At 70.3% G+C, this 18,911-nt stretch overlaps 1 protein-coding gene across 1 annotated transcript; it reads right to left on the bottom strand.

Moving 5' to 3' along the window:
* Nucleotides 1-11,563: 11,563 nt before the first annotated feature.
* Nucleotides 11,564-18,911, bottom strand: RAPGEFL1 (Rap guanine nucleotide exchange factor like 1). The gene is made up of 15 exons (XM_075443493.1): nucleotides 18,463-18,911; nucleotides 16,705-16,783; nucleotides 16,063-16,213; nucleotides 15,893-15,990; nucleotides 15,109-15,221; nucleotides 14,741-14,902; nucleotides 14,559-14,656; nucleotides 14,323-14,445; nucleotides 14,062-14,240; nucleotides 13,894-13,984; nucleotides 13,747-13,797; nucleotides 13,420-13,507; nucleotides 13,264-13,328; nucleotides 12,880-12,934; nucleotides 11,564-12,030 (listed from the first exon to the last, which is right to left on the bottom strand). The coding sequence occupies exons 1-15, from the start codon at nucleotides 18,845-18,847 to the stop codon at nucleotides 11,906-11,908; spliced, it is 1,863 nt and encodes a 620-aa protein (XP_075299608.1). The 5' UTR covers nucleotides 18,848-18,911; the 3' UTR covers nucleotides 11,564-11,905.

Here is an 18,911-nt window from a genome sequence, read left to right as displayed (position 1 = left end):
ACCCAGGCGCCCACGACCTTTGACGTGGTTTGTATCAGGTACTAAAATCCAGATCCCTTCTGAGACTCACCTTCCACGACATAAACTACAACTTCCTGATGCCACGGTACAGAGACCAGAGGAAGCCAGGTCCACCCTCACGTCAGACATTCCCACTCCCTGATCACAGCACAGGTCTGAGAACAAGAAAGACGAGGAGCTACTGGAGAGAGTCCAGCGGAGGGCTACGAGGATGAGGAGGGGACTGGAGCATCTCTGCTACGAGGAGAGGCTGAGGGAGCTGGGCTTGTTCAGCCTGGAGAAGAGAAGGCTGAGAGAGGACCTTAGAAATGCCTCTAAATATCTGCAGGGTGGGGGTCAGGAGGACGGGGCCAGACTCTTTCCAGTGGTGCCCAGTGACAGGACAAGGGGCAACGGGCACAAACTGGGGCAGAGGAAGCTCCAGCTGAACCCGAGGAAGAACTTCTTCCCTCTGAGGGTGCCGGAGCCCTGGCCCAGGCTGCCCAGAGAGGCTGTGGAGTCTCCTTCTCTGGAGATATTCCAGCCCCCCTGGCCGCGGTGCTGTGCCCCCTGCTCTGGGTGACCCTGCTTGGGCAGGAGGTTGGGCTGGGTGACCCACAGAGGGCCCTGCCAACCCCTGCCATGCTGGGATTCTGTGAAACACAGACCAGCAGCTTCGCTGCAATGCCGGCGGCTCCCCTGCCCTCCAGCAAACCACCAGCTCTCTGCGGTTCAGGAAAACAAGTAAATAAATGCCTTTTAATTAAAAGCAGCTCTTCCAGCAATTGAAAAACTCCTCAGCTAGACACCCTCATTGAGAAGATGTTCCTCCCTCTGTCTTCTGGTGTTTTCTAAGTCACCCGAGATCTCAGGTTCGCTGGTGGCACCGGCCACACCTCTGCACAGCCGGGAACGGCAGGAGCTCGAACCATCGTGACTCCACAGGTCCTCGTCCACCTCACCAGGAAGCTGCCTCCCTCCTCCTCTCGGAAGCGCACCTTCCCCCTACCTTCCCCCCACGCTACTTTGCTCCAGACGAGCTCAAGGCCTCGCACTGCAGAGCCAACGTCGGGCGATTTCTCCTCCAGCCCCACCGCGCCAGGACGCTCCGCAGACTGGAACGAATCCCGGCAAACCCATTCCGGCTGTGCCTTTCCCACCGCAGCAAGACCAGAGACGGCTCACGACGTGCTCGTCCGGGACCTGCCGGCGCTGCCAGGACGTGTTGCAACAGGAGTGTTTCTCCTCCGTGCTCCTTCCCACCCCGCTGAGGGATTGCAGGGCCGGGCTGGCGCGAGCTGCTGTCAGGGCAGAGCGTGACATCGGGGGGACGTCGGGACGGCGGCGTGGCACGACCGGAGGGAGGGGACGGGCAGGAGAGCCCCGGCCTTGTTTGAACACCAGCGGCCGGAGGCAATTAGCAGAAATACAGCTGAGAAACGTGCCAGGTAATGAGACTCCTGACTCCGTCTCATGTGTCACAGGCCTGAGCCAGCACAGGAGCGGTGCCAGCGCTGCGGGCCGTCACCTCCGCTCCCGACCCATGGGAACAGAAACACCCACACCACCTCCCCGTTAGGCTCCGGCGCCGGCTGGTTACTCACGGGGCGACGCTTCCCACCCAGCCCTGCGCCTCGGTGCCACAGCAGACCCTTCGGACCCTCCTGCGACAGGGACACCCCACCTCGCCGTACGCAGACGGACAGACCGGGCGCTGCCGGCTGCCGGAGAACAAGTCAGTGCCACGTCTGCCAGGGCCGCACGCTGCTCGGGTCCCCCCCTTTGCCCTGCTGCCCCCCACGTCAGCCCTGCGTCAGGCGGAGCAGCTAGGGACGATCCCCCAGCAACGTTACCTCCTGTAAGCACAGCCAGGGAGGAGAGGGGGATTTCTACAAAGTAAACCATGAGTCGTTATCTCCCCGTATCTAACATGCCCTCAAAGCTAGGGCCGCACCGAAACTCGCACTCAGATAAAGGCTCTGACCTAGAAGGGCGAGAGGAGGGGAGAGGAGAGTTTAAGCTAAAGCAGCTTGAGGATAAACTGGAGCTGAATTCCCAAGAAACAGGTCATTTCATTTCAGCACGCGGCCCCGTTCAGGTTGTGGATTAACAGCAAAGGTCACATTGAAAAACCAAAATCAAGAGGCACCGAACTCGGCACGTGGTGGCTGCTGATTATTTCACACCACCACAAAAGCCGAGACCTCTGGGTGGGAACACCAGAGTGATCCGTGTTTGTCCTTCAGATAACACCTCGATCTTTAATGTTCGTGCAGACAGACAGAGCTGATAAAGGTTAGGGAGACACAAGCGAAATCCTCCAGGAAGAAAAAATCAGGGGGTTCTCCCAGCACTGCTCACCACCCCTTCGCGTCTGGCGTACGCCTTGCGGAAGCTGTGCCCTTTGAAACAATGCCGCTCCGCCAGCCGACGTCTCTGCGTTTCTTCTCCTTTGTTCTTCGTTACCAGGCTCCTTTCACCAAGCCAGATCCGAGCCTCTGAGAGCTCCCCACGCCGCGGCGGCAGCTCGCTGCGCTTGCAGGGAAAGCGGCTGGGAAGACCCGAACCAGGGCAGCAAGGGAGACAGCCGCCAGATCAAAGCGCAGAGGAGAGCTTGTCTTTGGCTAAGCCGCGCCGGGCAGGTTTGCACGTCAGCTTTCCTTTCAAAATAAAAAACCAAACCCCAGCAAGCCGTGAGAAAACCGGGAGGCAGGCGACGTGTGAAAAGCTGTCACTGTGGAGCAGAGACGGTTCCCCTGCAGGAAGCTGCTTCCAGAGCTGCTGCTCAGCCCCGCTGGACCCCCCCCCACTGCAGCACCCCTCGCCCCATGGCGGCACCGACCCCGGGGCAGTCCTGCAGCGTTCGGAACCCACTCTTCCAGCCCTGGGTTCAAAACACTGCTAACACCCACGAACGTCACACTCGGCAGCCCCCCTCTCCCGTGAAACGGCGGAACCAGCCAGACGTGGCCCGGCCAGCACCGCACGCCAGGCTCCCCGGCGTGTTTCAAGTCCCCGTGTGCCACAAAGGGAAATGAAATATGAAATGCCTTCTCCAGCAGGCAGCCCTGGATTCTGCTCGTCCCTCGGGGGGGGTTGCTTTTTGAGCAGGACGGGCGGCAGCGACCTTCAGACGCCGTCAGCGCGCTTCCTCGCTTTTCGGGGGGATTTGGGCGCTGCGGCGGATTTGTGTTTCCCAGCCACGCCGCGGCCAGCCCGCATTTGCAAACCCGAGACGAAGCTCTTCATCCTCAGGGAGGCAGCGGCTTTGAACTGCAGATCAAGAGGAATTTCCAGCCCTCTGATGTCGGCTGCAGAATGCGGCTGCACCGGTTTGGGGACGACTTCCAAGGCTGGACCTCCCCAGCACCCTCCCTCCCGCCCCCGCCTCGCAGGGCGCCTTTATCTTCCACCTCTCCCCATCCAAACCCTCGGCTCCTCAGCACCCTGAGCGCGGCCCTTCCAAAGTCAGACCCTGTCCTCTGAAGCCTGACATTTCTGCCCGTTCCTGAGGAGCGAGGGCTTCGGCAGCGCTGAAGACGCGACATTAATAATTTATCCCGAAAGACAGCCATCGCAGGATTTAAGGTCATTCAGGCTTTTAAAAATCGTATCAGCATGCTTTAAGAGAGCGAGCTGCCACCTCGATTTGGAGCGTCTCAAAGAGCCGGCGCATCTCTGCGTGCAGACAGACAGACACACTCCAGCCCCGCGGGACTCAGACGTTCACAGTGAATTATTCACAACCCACGGTCACTGACAATGCATTTTTAACAAAACCTCGAACACAAAAGTTTCTAACGCCTCGGGGCCGAATTCCGCAGCCCTCGGCGGAGCCATGGCTTCCCGGTCCCTCACCACGGGACCCCATGGCCAGGCTGTCCTTTAGCAGCTCCCCACCGAGCTCAGCTCCGCTCGGCAGAGGAAACCTTTAATCAGTGGCGAGGAATCGTGTCCTGACATTAGGGGCTGCGGCAAAGGGAAGCGCAGGAAAAGCCCGTCCCAGGAGGGCCCGCAGGCTTCCCTGCCTCTCCCCGTCCCGTGTGCCAGGCGAGGAGGGAAAGGAAGCCGGGAGGGAGAGGTGGCACACGAGGGGAGCGGGCAGGAACCGCTCCGAACCACCGCTCCGTCCCACGGACGTCTCCGGTTGTTCCAGCGGGAGGAAGCAGCGGGCGACGCAGGGACTTCCCGGCTGCCTGGGCAGTGCCCCGTGGCCGGGGATAAGGTGCCGCACGGCCCGCACCTCGCGGAGAACAACGCGCTGCCGAGCGGGACGCGGCTCCCGAGCCCGGCGGCGTCAGCGTGCAGATAAAAATGCCTTTTTACCAACTGCCAGCGAGGCACCGTCCCCTGCACCGCAGGCTCCAACGCTGCCTGCGCATTCAGAGCAAACGGAGCCCGCACGCTGGAGCCGACAGGGCCGGGAGCTCCTCCAGGCGCAGGGTGGGAAGGGAAACATCGGCGGCCTCAGGCTGCTCCGAGCGGGACAGGGAGCAGCGAAGGGCTCCAGCCACCTCCCAGAGCCTTTTGCAGCCCCCCAGCAGCGCCGGGCCTGCTGACGCTGGGCTCGTTTAGAGGCAGGCGCTAACGAGCCACGTCCCAGGCTCTGCACAGCAGACCCGGCGCAGCGCCAGTCTCCGGGTGACACGCTGTGAGCGCAGGGCGAGGAACGCCGAGAGCACCCACCGTGCTTCTGACCGTCACTCAAACCCGACAGCGTGAAGTTCTCAGAATCACAGAATCCCAGCATGGTGGGGGTAGGCAGGGCCCTCTGTGGGTCACCCAGCCCAACCCCCTGCCCAAGCAGGGTCACCCAGAGCAGGCTGCACAGCACCGCGGCCAGGGGGGCTGGAACATCTCCAGAGAAGGAGACTCCACAGCCTCCCTGGGCAGCCTGGGCCAGGGCTCCGGCACCCTCAGAGGGAAGAAGTTCTTCCTCGTGTCGAACAGCACCAGACGCGCCGCGGCGCTGAGCCTGCAGCACCAGCGGCCTTGCACCGGCGCAGGCAACCGGCCTCCAGCTCCAGTCTGCCACCCTGAGCCGACACCGTCCGCTGCCGCAGCGCCGGCCGACGCAGGTCTGAGTCACGAGGCAGCGACAGCAAAATGCCCAGAAAACTGTCTGCCAGAAAAAGCACATTAATGGGAGGGGGGCCCCCGCGGAAGGCCACGCTTTCAAACCAACCCCCCGCGCCGAGCTCTTCCCCCAGACCCACCCCAACGCCCGAGCGGCTGGCAACACGCCGAGCCACCCCCTCGGCAGAAGCGACGCCGGGCCAGCGCCGAAGGGCCGACATCGCTGCGCCTTCCCCCTCTGCCCCGGCCCAACAGCCCACGTCTCCGCAACAGCTCGAGCAAACGGGCCGTGCCGGTGTCTGAGGAGAAACGCCAGCGGTCTGCCCGGTCCCCCAGCCCCTACCCAGAGAGTTTGGGGACCACTGTGGAAAAAAACCCCCGGTGAAAGCCCGTGAGCTGCACACACGCCGCCTGGAAGCCCGCTGCTCTCAGGAGCTGCCATGAGAACAGCTGCGCCTTTGCAGTCCCGCAGGACGGCTCCAGCTTGAGCCCCTGCACCCCGAGCGGAGCGCTCAGTCACGCCCGAGACCCCGCAGCGGCCGCCTCCTGCTCTGCCCGCAGCCCTTCGGCCCCTTTGCCCCGCAGGGCAGCACCCGGGGCTGGGTCAGAGCCCCCCAACAGACACCCCGTGCCCCCCCAGGTGTCCCCGACCTCCTGCCAGGTGTCCGTGACGCTCCCTCCCTCCTCCCCTGCGGCCGGGGCTGCGGACGGAGCCAGCTCCGGCCCCTTCGGCCACCCCTCTCCGCAGGCCGGAGGCGCAGGGGCTCTGCCTGCTCGCCAGCCTTCGCAAGAGCCGCTCCGAGCCCGGCTGCGGGAAGCAGCGCCGAAGGAGCCGAGCTAGAGCCAGGCTGGAGCGCGAGGCCTCCTGCTGCTCCACGAAACCCCGCCAAGTATTCTCAGGGTTTTCCTAGGCAAAGGCCAAGCAGAGATGCGCCGATTCGCAATCCAGAATACGCAGGGCAAGAAACCGAGGCAGAGAGCACGCTGCTGGGAGGTGCCTGCTGCAAGGGCGCAGTCCCCGCCGCAGAACAAAGTCACCTCGAACCACCCCAAAGCCACAACGGCCGCGCTGGAAGGAAGCCACTCCGAAAACCATCGCTGACTGCTTCTAAAAAATCCAGTTGGCTGAAGAAACGCATCTCTCCTCTGAGCAGGTTTGCAGTCAGTTATGAGAACATTTACAAGCTACCACAGCACACCCAGCACTTCAGCGTTATTGTGGGACACACGCACACACCCGATGTTCGTGCGAGACCCCAGAGCTGCAGAGACCTCGCAGCCGGGCCGAGCGGCGCTGCGGATCGACGGGACGGAGCCCTCGCTGGGGCAGGAGGGCGAAGGCGGCGAGGGCCCAGCCCCACGCGACTTCGCTGCGACAGCCGCAGCTGCGGGAGGTGTCGGAGCAGGAGGGCAGCGCCTGTGCCAAGGCCGAGGGGAAAGCGAGCCAAGCCCCGGCAGAGCGAGTTCTCGCACAGTCGGATCCACGCTCGGCTGCTTCTCAGGTCGGTAGGTGCCAAGAACACGCCGCAAATTCACAGCCGGCGCAGAGGGAGAGGAGGGCTTTCTTCGAGACGTGATCCTGTAACGGGCTGTGACAGGCGGAGAGACTCGGCGACGGGGCCGGACGCCCTCGCAGACGCAACCCCGTCACTCCCAGCTCCCGGGCACAGCCACGAGCACCCCCGGGCCACCGACCCAGCCTCCAGCCCAGGCGAGGGAAGACCCAAGCCCCAGCAGCGCTGGCCACGCAGGGACAGTGCCCGGCTGCTTCGGTGAAAGCAGGGACAGGCCCCGGGCGCAAAGAAGCGCAGCGTGCGTCGCTGCCGGAGCCCCACGGCAGCGGGTGACAGAATCCCAGCATGGCGGGGGTTGGCAGGGCCCTCTGGGGGTCACCCAGCCCAACCCCCTGCCCAAGCAGGGTCACCCAGAGCCGGCTGCAGAGGACCTCGTCCACGTTGTCAGACCTGACGAGGACGCTGGAGCGCAGCAGCACCGCACGCCAGCACGCAGCGTCGCAGGGCGCGGGGCCCGGCACGACACCCACGTCTGCCCGGGGCCACGCCGCGAGCCAGCGCTGCCGAGCAGCATTCGCAGCTCCTCGCCTGCTCCCACCGGGAAGGGGAAAGCGGAGCAGCCTGCAAACCTCCGCTCCCGCCCGGCAGCTTCTCCCCTCGCCCTGAGCTGCCTCCGCCCCGCGGCTGCCGAGGCAGAGCCTGCGCCCAGGGCACGGGGCTGCCGCGGCTCCGGCCGGTGCAGCCGGTTGTGCCGAGCAGCAGGAATTTCCACGGGTATGGTACGGCCTGTGGGAAACACCCGAGGAAGGAAGGGGAGCGGGGATGGGCCGAAGGAAGCAGAGAGGCACCCCAGCCCCAGCACCAGGCCAGGGCGCGGAGCCCCACAGCCTCCGTGCTGCAGGAGACCCCATGTCCCGCGTCGGTTCCCAGCACCGCGGGCCTCCCCCGAGGCCGGTGACGAAGAACCCAGCTCAGCTCTGGAAAAGACCGTTTAATTTTGGAACCAGCCTCGTAACATCAGAGTGAGGAGCAAGCCCTGGGAGCCGCGCTCGTTCCAGAGCTGCCCTGGCAAAGGCAGCGGCAGAAACCCAAGACGCTCAGCCCCTCGTTAGGAGGGCACCTTCCCCCGCTCCCTCCTCCCAGCTCTGCGTCCCGGCAGAAAGCTGCTTCCTTGGCAGCGCCAAGCCGCCTTCCTTCCAAGCAGGCAGATGTAAGTAAGTAGGTCAGACAGCGACCAGGGCGCCTCGGCAGCAGCACTCTAAGGCAAAGCGCAGCGGGAAGCGAGCCCTGGCCTGGAACGTGCCCGTCACCTTGGCGCTGGGGGGGGCTGGCACGCCTCGCCTCGGGGGAACGCCGTCAGCGGGAGCAGAAGATCCTGCAGCAGCGGAGCGGCACGCTGCGCAGCGACTTTCGTCTCAGGGTCTAACACGCTGCGGCCGCAGCAGCCGAGAGCTTTGCGGCCCCGCACATCGGTGGCACCGGCCGGCCCGCCACGCTGCGGGACCGCAGAGCTGCCGTCCGCGGCAGAAAGTCACTCGGACGGACCCGCGGCGCTGGGACGGGCAGCGCTGCTGGAGGTGGCACTGGTCAGCCCTGCTCCGCTCTGTGCCACGCTCACGTCTCGGCGCCGGGCACGACACCTGCTCCACGTGGCACCAGCTCGGCACAGCGGGGCCCACAGCTCCCATTTGTTCACAGAGGGACGAAGCCAGGCCCCCCCTTGTGCCCCCCAGCACAAAGAGGGGTCTGTGCTCCCGGCCCCGGCACGGCCATGGGAAACGGGCCCTGCCTGCGCGTCCCAGCAGCGCTGCGTGGCTGCGAGTGGAGAGCTGCCATGCCAGCGCCCGGCAGCCCCCACCGGCGGGGAGCGCGGCGGCCGTCACACGGGGTGCGAAGGGGAGATGTCTCCCCGGGGGGCTCGGCTGAAGCACCCTGGGGGACCCGACGCAGAATCCCAGAATCCCAGCATGGCAGGGGCTGGCAGGGCCCTCTGGGGGTCCCCCAGCCCAACCCCCTGCCCAAGTAGGGTCACCCAGAGCAGGCTGCACAGGACACGCGTGACAAGCTGCGACCGGCGGGAAGGAACGCAGGCAGCGAGCTGCGAAAGGCAGAGGACGCGTTCGCCAGGTAGCTTCGCCCCGCAGAGCACGTCCGAGCTGGAGCCGGGCAGATTCACACCTCATCCGCAAACCGAGCCGAGTCCTTCGGCAGCGCAGACGGGAGCCAGGTCAGATTAGCTCCTCTCTGGCAGGCGCCAGCGGGGCAGCGATGCCGCGCACCAGAGACCAGGCCAGAGCACGCCGGGCGGACACCCACCCGCGGCCAAGTCTGCCAAAGGTGAAGCGAGGCCGACGTGGGACCGCGGCTCCTGTCCGAGGGCTCCCGCTCAGCCCCGCGCGCAGGCTGCGGCTCCTCAGAACGACTTCTGTGCAAAGCCTCTGCCTCCCCCTGGCCCGAGGCCGCTGCTGCACCGGCTCCTCGCTGCCGTCCCACCAGCTGGGGGGCAGCGGCCCCCAGCCCGCGCCTCGCCTGGGCGGCAGGGTGGGAGACCAGGAGCGGGCCTGTCTCGGGGCGTCCAGCTCCCCACGTCAGCTGAGGGTCAGGGGGCAACAGGCATCTCCCCACTCTGCATCCCGCCCCACGGGGCCTGGAAACGCTGCCCAAGTCCAGGCCGGGGGGGGTGACACACAGCCTGGGCCCCCTCCCCACTCGCACAGGGGGCAGCTGGAGCAGAGCCACAGTTAACAGCAAGGAGGATTCAAGCTAAACCCCGCAAGAAACCTGTCTCCGAGCAGTGCCGGGAAGATGAGCTGCTTCAGCGCACGCTGCGCAGCGCCGGGCTCGAGGGGACCTTCGAAATGCCGATAAATATCTGCAGGGTGGGGGTCAGGAGGATGGGGCCAGACTCTTTCCAGCGGTGCCCAGCAACAGGACAAGGGGCAACAGGCACAAACTGGGGCAGAGGAAGCTCCAGCTGAACAGGGGGAAGAACTTCTTCCCTCTGAGGGTGCCGGAGCCCTGGCCCAGGCTGCCCAGGGAGGCTGTGGAGTCTCCTTCTCTGGAGATATTCCAGCCCCGCCTGGACGCGGTGCTGTGCAGCCTGCTCTGGGTGACCCTGCTTGGGCAGGGGGCTGGGCTGGGGGACCCACAGAGGTCCCTTCGAGCCCCTGCCATGCTGGGATTCTGTGCCGAGCCCACCCTGGCTGCTGCCTCCCCCAGGCCTGGGCTCAGCAGCTTCTCCATGACAGAGCAAACACCAACCTGAGCAACGCCTCGGCGGGAGCAGGGCCCCGAAGAGGGACAGGAGGGACAGCACGGTGTCCAGGCGCAGCCCACACGAGGCACGCGTACCCCGCAGCCTGAACCCAGCAGCGTCCCTCCTGAGGACGCACGGGGAATCCCGTGAACACAGAGCTGGGCTGGGCGAGAGCGGCTCACCGGGGCCAGCCACGCGCTCCAGCCCAGGCACAACCCCTGCATCAGCTCTGCTGATCCTCTGCGGGGGGAAACGCTGCGGCTGCTCGTCCCACGGTGCCGCCGCTCGCCCTCTGTCCCCAAGGACACGCAGGAAACCATCACCGATGTCCCGCGCCTGCTCACGAGCGGGCTCTGGAGCATAACCCTGCAGCAGGAATCCGGTCCTGGGGGCCGGGGCACTGCCCAGGCAGCATCGGGCTCGGCTGCACGGCCGTGCGGGGAGGGCGGCCGGTGGACCCGGGGGGCAGGGGGTTGGGCTGGGTGAGCCACAGAGGTCCCTTCCAACCCCTGCCATGCTGGGATTCTGGGATTCTGTGACCCGGAGCAGACGGGAGAGCTCGGCCCCTGCCGCAGCCCTTGGCGGCCCGGGCAGCACGGCCCCGCACTCGGCTGCTCGCAGGCAGAGCCGGGCCCAGGGAGCAACCGGTCCCGCGTCCCTGCCCGGGGACCCCCGCATCCCCCCCTGCCCCGGGGACCCCCGGACCACCGCGTCCCTCCCGGGACGGCACAACCCGGCACGCTGAGCTCCCGCGGCGGCTGCCCGCAGGCCGACCCGGGGCCCTCCCGCTCCCCCGGGAGGGGGGCGAAGGGGAGGCGGTGACGGGCCCCTGCCCGGGACGCGGGGAGCGGCCCTCCCGGGACCCCCGCGGAGCTCCCCCCCGCCAACGCCCCGGTTCAGCCGCGCCTGCGGACCCCGCCGCGGCCCGCGCACGCAGGGCCGGCCCGGTCCCGCCGCATCCCGCCGGCCCCGGGCTCCTCGGAGGCCCCGCGCCGCCCCACTCCACGGAGAGGCCCCGCGGGTGCAGCCCCGGCGCCCAGAGGCCCCTCAACCCCCGGCCCGGTGCCCCGTACCCACCGGCAGCCCCCGGCCCGGAGCCCCGCACTCACCCGCGCCCCGCGGCCTCCTCCCGCCGCACCCGGAAACGCGGCCCCGCGGCCCCGTCCGGCCTCCAGCCGCCGCCGAACAAAATGGCGGCCGCCGCCCCTCCTGCGCCTGCGCAGCCCGGACCGGATGTGGGCGGGGCTCGGGGGGCGGCGGGGCCGCGGCGCCATGCTGGGGAGGTCGGGCGGCCATGGTGGAACGGGCTCCGCCGCCTCGGGAAGGGCAACCGGGTGGAGGGAGGGCCCGGTTCCGCGGGCGCCCGAGGAGCGAGGGGAGCGCGGCGGCGCCGGGGAGTGACCCCCCGCTCCGGGCCCAGCCGTCGCGGCAGGCAGGAGGCGCCGCGGCCCAGCTCGGCCGCCATGTTGGGAAGGTCGGGCGGAACCCGTGGTTGTCGCCATCTTGAGGAGGTCGAGGCCCGGGTCATGGGGGGGCGTGACCCTCCGCCCGCGCTGCCCCCGGCATGACGTCACGCAGCAGCACGGCTGTGACCGCCCTCCCCAGCGTGACGTCAGCAGGCGCGCGCCGGGACAGCCTTTCACTGGGGCTCCCCGCCCCCCCCCCAGCTTTTTTTGGGGTTTTTTTTCCTTTTTTTTTTTTTTATTTTTTCCTCCTTTTTCTTAAAAAATAAATGTACAGTTCCGGGCTGCGCTTTGGTACAAAATATACACGTCTGGGGGGCGGGGCACGTACAAAAACGGGAGGGGGGGGGGACACGGGGCCCCCCGGGGGTCCCTGCACCCAGCTGAGGGGGGGAGGGGCAGTGGGGTGCCAGGGGGAATGGGGGGGGAGGGGAATGCACCCGGGGTCCCCAAACCTGCCGCCCTCCCCCCCCCCCCAGGCTGGTCCCCCCGGGCAAAGTGCGTCAGTGCTGGGGGGGCCCCGGGCGGGGGGGGTCCCCGGGCCCCCCCAGGGCCCCCCCCGCCCCCCCAGGCCCCCCCCGCCCCCCCCGCCCCCCTCACTGGCCGCCCGGCTCCAGCTTGCGGGAGAGCTCGCCCAGCAGCGCCGGGTTGTCGATGACGCGCAGCTGCCGCACGTAGGCCTTGGTCTGCAGCTGGCTGGGGGAGGCCTCCAGCTCCAGGCCTGGGGGGGGGACAGTGGCGGGGGGGCCGCTCCGCGCAGCGACCGGGGCGCAGGGACGGGGATGGGGATGTGGGGACGTGGTGACAGGGATGGGGGGATGCGGGGACAGGGATGTGGGGACACAGGGATGTGGGGACACAGGGATGTGGGGACACAGGGATGCAGGGAGGGGGATGCAGGGATGTAGGGATGTGGGGATGGAGATGTGGGGACACAGGGCTGTGGGGATGCTGGGATGCAGGGATGCGAGGATATGGAGATGGGTATGTGGGGATACAGGGATGGGGATACAGGGATGCAGGAAGGTGGTGATGTAGGGATGGAGATGTGGGGACGTGGGGATGGAGATCCGGGGATGCAGGGACAGGGATGCGGGCATGCAGGGATGCAGGGGTGGAGATGTGGAGACAGGGATTCAGGGATGTGGGGATGCAGGGATGGAGATGTAGGGATGCAGGGGGGATGCGGGGGGGATGCGGGGATGGAGATGCAGGGACGGGGATGTGGGGATGCAGGGGTGGGGACGCAGGGGTGGAGATGTGGGGATGGAGGAGATGTGGGGATGCTGGGATGCAGGGATGGAGATGTGGGGACAGGGATTCAGGGATGTGGGGATGGGGATGGAGATGCAGGGATGTGGGGATGCGGGGATGGAGATGCAGGGATGTGGGGACGGGGACGCGGGTCCAGACACCTCCCCACCCCCCGGGGCCTGCACCAGGGGCGCGGGGCCATGCACCTCCCCCCACCCCGCGGGCTCAGCCCCCTCCCACAGCGCTGGCCCCTCGCCCCCACCCAGCCGGGGCTGCGGGGGGTCCCGGGGGGGTCCCGGCCCCCCACCCCACTCACAGAGCGGGCGGCTCCGGTACTTCCGGACGGTCCTCACTTTCTCGGCGATGCAGTGCTGGGGCAGAGAGCACCCCCCCGTCAGCCCCCGACCCCCCACGACCCTGCCCGGACCCCCAGCCACCACCCGCCCCCCAGGACCCTGGGGACCGACCCCCCCCCCGCGGGACCCTGCACACCCTGGGGCACCCCCATCCCCAGGGACACCCCCCACACACACCCCCTGGATCCTATTCTGCAGCCCGGGGACCCTGCACCCCCCAGGGCCCCCCACCCCACTGCAGCGCCCCAGCCCCTTGGGGGGCCCCCCCACCCCTGGCCTTGCCTTGGGGGTCCCTCGGCCATGTCGTGTCCCCCCCCCCCCCCCCCCCAGCGAGGGGCACCCACCAGCTTCTCCACGTTGACCAGCCCATCCAGGAGGGTCTTGCTGCCCTCATGCAGGAAGGTCAGATCTGGGGGCGAGGGGGGGTGAGGGGGGCCCGGGGGGTGACAGCGGGACCCCCAGCCCTGTGGGGTGCGGGCAGCCCCCCGTGCCCCCCTCACCTTTGAGGATGAGCGGCACAAAGGGGATGAGGGGGGGCTTCATCTTGGCCAGCACCTCCCGGTAGGTCTTGTGGTTCCTGCAGGGGTCCTGGGGGGGGGCGGGCGGGGGGGTCAGGTCTGGGGTGGGGGGCAGCCCCCCATGGGTGCCAGCACCCTGCCCAGCCAGCCCCGGACCCCCCCCACACTGGCTGCCGTGGGCACAGGGCTGTGGCCACTGCTGGGGGGCTGGGGGGGGGCGTGGGCACATCCCTGCCCACCAGCCCCCCAAACACCCCTTGGGGGGGCACGGGGGGGCCCAACGCCCGCGGCTCCCCAGGCCCCTCTCACCGTCAGGTTCTCAAACTTCCGAAAGAGATTCTTGAATTTCCCGGGGAGCTTCTGCAAGACAAGGCCGGGGGGGCCGTGAGTCCCCGGAGGGGTGGGGGTCCAGGAGCAGCCGGGGGGGGGTCGCGGGGCACCCCCAGCCCCCCTCACCTCCCAGGTGAGGCGCAGGCGGCTGACGGCCGCGTTGTTGAGCCCGATGACGATGGCGTAGAAGGAGAGCATGTCCTGGTTCTGCTTGCATCTGCGGGGGGGGGAGGGTGAGGGGCAGGCAGGGGACCCCCCCCGCGCCCCCCCGCGCCCCCCCAGCCCCGCACTCACATGGCGGCCACCTTGATGAGCTTCTTGAGCAGGTGGGCGCGCCGGCCGAGCGCCTCGCAGAGCAGCAGCTCCGTGCCCACCCAGTGCTGCACCTCGCTGCAGCGCTGCAGCAGCAGCTCCAGGTTGGCCGTCTCCCGCCGGCCCCGCTCCCCGTGGAAGACGTAATCCACGAACTCCAGCTGCCGGGGTGGGGGGCACGCCGGGTCAGGGACCCCCGAGCCACGGCGTGGGGTGCCCCCAGCCCCCCGGCACCCCCGGCACCTCGTGGACGCAGCGGAAGAGCTCCCAGTGGAAGGCGGTGAGGTGGTTGGCGATCTCCTCCGGCTCAGCGCGTTGCAGCTCCGAGTCCCCCGCCACCACCGGGATCTCCTCGGGCAGCGGCACCTGGGCGCGGGGACGCTTGCGGCGGGGTCGGAGCGCGGGGCCGGACCGCGGGGGTCCGGCAGGAGGGTCCCCGTGCCCCCCACCCCACCCCGGGGGGTCCCGGCGGGGCTCACCAGGGCGTCGAAGGAGTCCCTGGCGCAGGCAAAGAGGTGGCTGTTGATGCCCAGCGTGGTGAAGACGCACTCCTCGCTGGGCTGCAGCACGGCTTTCTCTGCGGGCAGAGCGCGGGTGGGGGGTCAGCGCCCACCGGACCCCCCGCCCGCGACCCACCACCCCGCCCCGGCCCCGCGGGCACCTCCGGACGAGGCCACGGCGACGAGGATGAGGGTCTGGTGGCCGCGCTCCTCGGAGTGCTGCAGCTTCTCGGTGACCGAGGCCAGGATGTCCTGCACCGAGGCCGAGAGGCGGCTGCGGATGGTGACGTACGAGTGGTCGGGCAGGTACACGCGGCAGAAAACTGGGGAGGGGGCCGGGGGGGGGCGTCAGGGCCGTGCCGGACCCCGCCACCGCCCCGGACCCCGCCGCCGCCCTGGGGAAGCTCCTCGGCGCCAGCTGGGGAAACTGAGGCACGGAGGCGGCGCGGCCGCTGGCAGCCGGCGGCGGGTGAGCGGGGGGGACACTGGCACCCGGCCCCCCCCCGGCCCCCCCCCCGCGGTCACCCACTCTCGTCGGAGCCCCGGAAAGCCACGCGCGTCTGCAGGCACGAGTCGATGCGGCGGAAGTGCCGGAACAGCGGCTTCACCTGCTTGTTCGGGGGGGGCGTCTCGTCGGCCACCCTGCGGCACCGGCGCGGGGTCAGGCGGGGACCCCCCAGCCAGCACCCCCGAGCCCCCCACCCTGCCCCGTGCTCATTACCAAGGGGCTGCTAATGAGCCCACGATCCCCCCCCAGCTCCTGGGCATCCCCAAGGACCACAACTCCTGGGCCCTCCCAGAGACCCCCCGGCCCCTCTGGGGACCCCCTTGCTCCCCCAGGGACCCCCTGACCCACAGGGATCCCTGCCCCCTCTGGGGACCCCCCTTGCTCCTCCAGGGACCCCCTGACCCACGGGGACCCCCGGCTCCTCTGGGGACCCCCCGACCCCTCTGGGGACCCCCTTGCTCCCCCAGGGACCCCCCGACCCACAGGGATCCCTGCCCCCTCTGGGGACCCCCCTTGCTCCTCCAGGGACCCCCTGACCCATGGGGACCCCGGCTCCTCTGGGGACCCCCCGACCCCTCTGGGGACCCCTCTTACTCCCCCAGGCACCCCCCAACCCACAGGAACCCCCGGCCCCTCCAGGGACCCCCCGACCCACAGGGACCCCCCAGCCCCTCTGGGGACCCCCCAACCCCCAGGGACCCCCGGCCCCTCTGGGGACCTCCTTGCTCCCCCAGGGACCCCCCGACCCCCAGGGACCCCCGGCCCCTCTGGGGACCCCCCTGCTCCCCCGGGGACCCCCGCTCACCTCAGCTCCACGGTCTCCACCAGCTGGTGCAGCTTCAGGATCTCGTCCTCCAGGTCGTGGTAGAGCGAGGTGTCCTTCATGATGAGCAGGTAGAGCTCCTGGGGGGGGCCAGAGGGGCTCAGGGCGGGGGGCTGCGGGGGCTGGGGGTCTGTTTGGGGGGGGACACCCACCTTGATCACCCTCCCGGCGCTCTCCTCCTCCTGCAGCAGCCCCTTGTAGGTCTCGAGGAACTGGAGCAGCACGGCCAGCACCGCCCGCTTGCGCCGCAGCCCGGCCCCCCCCTCCCAGCGTGGGGGGGGGCTGCCCCCCACCAGCACGAAGGTGCCACCGTCAAGGAGGTGTCGTGCCCAGGAGGGACCCCCCAGCCCGCGGGCACCCCTTGGCAGCACCCGAGGGCCCACCCCGCTGCACCCCACTGCCCGCCTTGCACCCAAACCTTCGCGCCCACCCCCCGGGCACCCCGATGCCCCCCCCAGAGCACCCCAGCACCCTCCTTGCTGCTCCCGCCTGCCCCCCCCATGGCACCCTGCTGCCCTCCTCGTGCCCCCCTACTCCTCGCAACCCCATGCCCACCCTTGTGCCACCCTCCTGCCCACCCTGTTGTCACCCTCATGCCCCCCCCTCCGATGTCCCCCTGGTTGCACCCTCCTTGTGCCACCCTCATGCCCCCCCCCCCCGTGCCCAAGCTCAGACCCCTCCCCACTGCGACCTCACGCCCACCGTTACCGCACCCCGGTGCCCTCCTCATGCCCAGCCTCGGACCCCTCCTCGCCGCAGCCCCGCGGTGCCCCCCCCGTGCCCCCCAAGGATATTGCTGGAGCAGCTGCTGCAGGAAGCGCTCGGTGGGCAGGAAGAGCGAGTGGGTGAGCACCACATCGTCCAGCAGCGACTCTGGGGGAGGCGGGGGGCGCAGGCGTGGGCCCCCCGCCCCGCCCGGGCCCCACCGACACCCCCGAGCCCCCCGCCCGGCGCGGCGGGCAGCCAAGGGCAGCGATGCCAACGCCCAGGGCGACGCTGGGAGCTGCCGGGCCCCGCGCCGAGCCCCGCGCCGAGCCCCGCGCTGAGTCACGCACCCGCTCCCAGCCCCACGGCGCGGCCGGGTCCCGGGCGCAGCGCGGCGCGGGGGCAGAGGCGCTGGCAGGGCGGGACCCGAGCCGCGACGCCCGGGCGAGGGCCTGAAACCGGGACACGGCTCGGGGCACCGGGGAAACTGAGGCAGGCAGCCAGGGCGGGCGCAGCGAACGCTGGGGCGGCGGCACCGCGGGCACCCCGCGCCGGTGCCCACCGCCGGGCTCTCCGGGCCCGGCGCAGGCGGCACCGACCCCGGCGAGGGCGCTGGGGCCCGGCCCGGTGGGCGAGCCGAGGGGCCGACGCCGGTGCCCGCCAGCACCCAGCCACCGCCGCGACCTTTGGCCGAGGCACCGCTCCCCGGCCCAGCCCCGCAGCGACCCTCGACCCCGAGCGGGTCCCCGGCCGGCGGGGTGCCCGGGGGGGCCGTGGCTGTACCGGGGATCCCGGTGAGCCCCCAGGGCCCGTCCGGGTCAGAGGGGCCGTGCTGAGCCCCCCCCGGCCCCCCCAGCCCCCAGCCCGTTAACCGGGCCGCGGATCTGTGCCGAGCGGGGGCTGCGGCTCCCCCGGGACCACCGCGCCGGGGCACGGTGCCTGCCGGGACCCGGCGGCTGCCGAAAGCGGGACACGGCCCCCCCCCGGCCCGGCCCCCCCGGCGCTGCAGGGCCTGCGCCCCACATCCAGCGCCCCACACCCGCGTTGGGGCGGCCGGGGGCAGCGGGGGGTGCAGGCACACGACCCCCAGCCCCCCCCCGGGCTCTGCCTGGGGTCAGAAAGAGCCAAACACCCCCCCGAACCCCCCCCCACCCCCCGCAGGGCGCAGCCCCCTCCAGCCGTGCCTCAGTTTCCCCAGCCGCAGAGCCAGGTTTCCCACGCTGGGGGGGCGGGGCTGGGGGGCACCCCCCGGCCCCCCGCGCTGGCTCCTGCCCCCCCCGCGCCCGGCAGCAGCGTGTTGGCGCAGGCAGAGCCCGGCGCTGCCAGCCCCGACCCGCACGGCCCCCGCACCGCGGGGAGCCCCACCCGGCACCGTACCCCGAGCGCGGGGCCGGGGTGCCCCCCCCCCCCGGGACCCCCGGGACCCCCGGAGCCACGCCGGGACCCCCGCAGCTCGGGAGCGCGCCCAGCCCGGCCCCGGGCTTCCCCCCCTCCCCGGCGCGGGGGCACCGGGCAGCTTGTGCCGGAGGAAGGGGGGGTCCAGTCCGGCCCCCCCCGCCCCCCCGGGGTTAATTTTAGCACCGGTGAAACGTTAAAGAAGAGCCGGGAGGCTGCGCTCCCCCCCGACCTTGCCCCCCGCAACCGGGCACACCGGGCTCCGCGGTGCCCACCCCCCCCCCCGCCCCCATCACCGCATCCCCCCGGGCAGCCGCCGGGTGGGCGCCCGCCACCCCCCCCGCTGCCGCATCGCCCCCCAGCAGCGCCCACCGCAGCGCCCGCCCGCGCCCCCCCCGCAGCACCCCTCGGGGGGGTTCCCGCCGCCTCCCCCCCGCCCCGACCCCCGGTACCTGCTGGGCAGCCGCGGCCGTGCCCGCCGCCCGCCGGGAGCCGCTCGAGCAGCGCGGGCAGGAGGCGCTCGGGGGGTGCGGGCGCGGGGGGGGCGCAGCCGCAGCCGCAGCGGGCGGGGGGCGGGGGGGGCTCGGGGCTCGGCGGCTCCCGGTCCCCGCCCGGGGAGGGGTCTTCGGGGGAGCGGAGCGGGGCCTCGGGCGGGCGCAGCTCCAGCCACCGGCCCTCGCCCCCCGGTTCGTCGGGGGGGGTGGGCGGGGGGCGCGACAGGCTCTGCCGCCGCGGGCCCGATCCCGGCCCCGGGCCCGATCCCGGTGCCGGGGGGGCGGCGGGGCGGGCGGGCAGGTGCGAGCCCGGTTTCTTCAGCAACTTCTCCAGCGGCTTCATGGCCGCCCGGGCGCGGCGGCGGCGGCTCAGGGGCCCATGGGCGGCGGCGGCGGCGGCTCCGGTC

Source organism: Opisthocomus hoazin, chromosome 26 (genome assembly GCF_030867145.1).
Source record: "Opisthocomus hoazin isolate bOpiHoa1 chromosome 26, bOpiHoa1.hap1, whole genome shotgun sequence".
Lineage (NCBI taxonomy): Eukaryota > Metazoa > Chordata > Aves > Opisthocomiformes > Opisthocomidae > Opisthocomus > Opisthocomus hoazin.
Note: the sequence above shows the minus strand (reverse complement) of the source record. Positions and strands in the feature narration are given on the sequence as shown.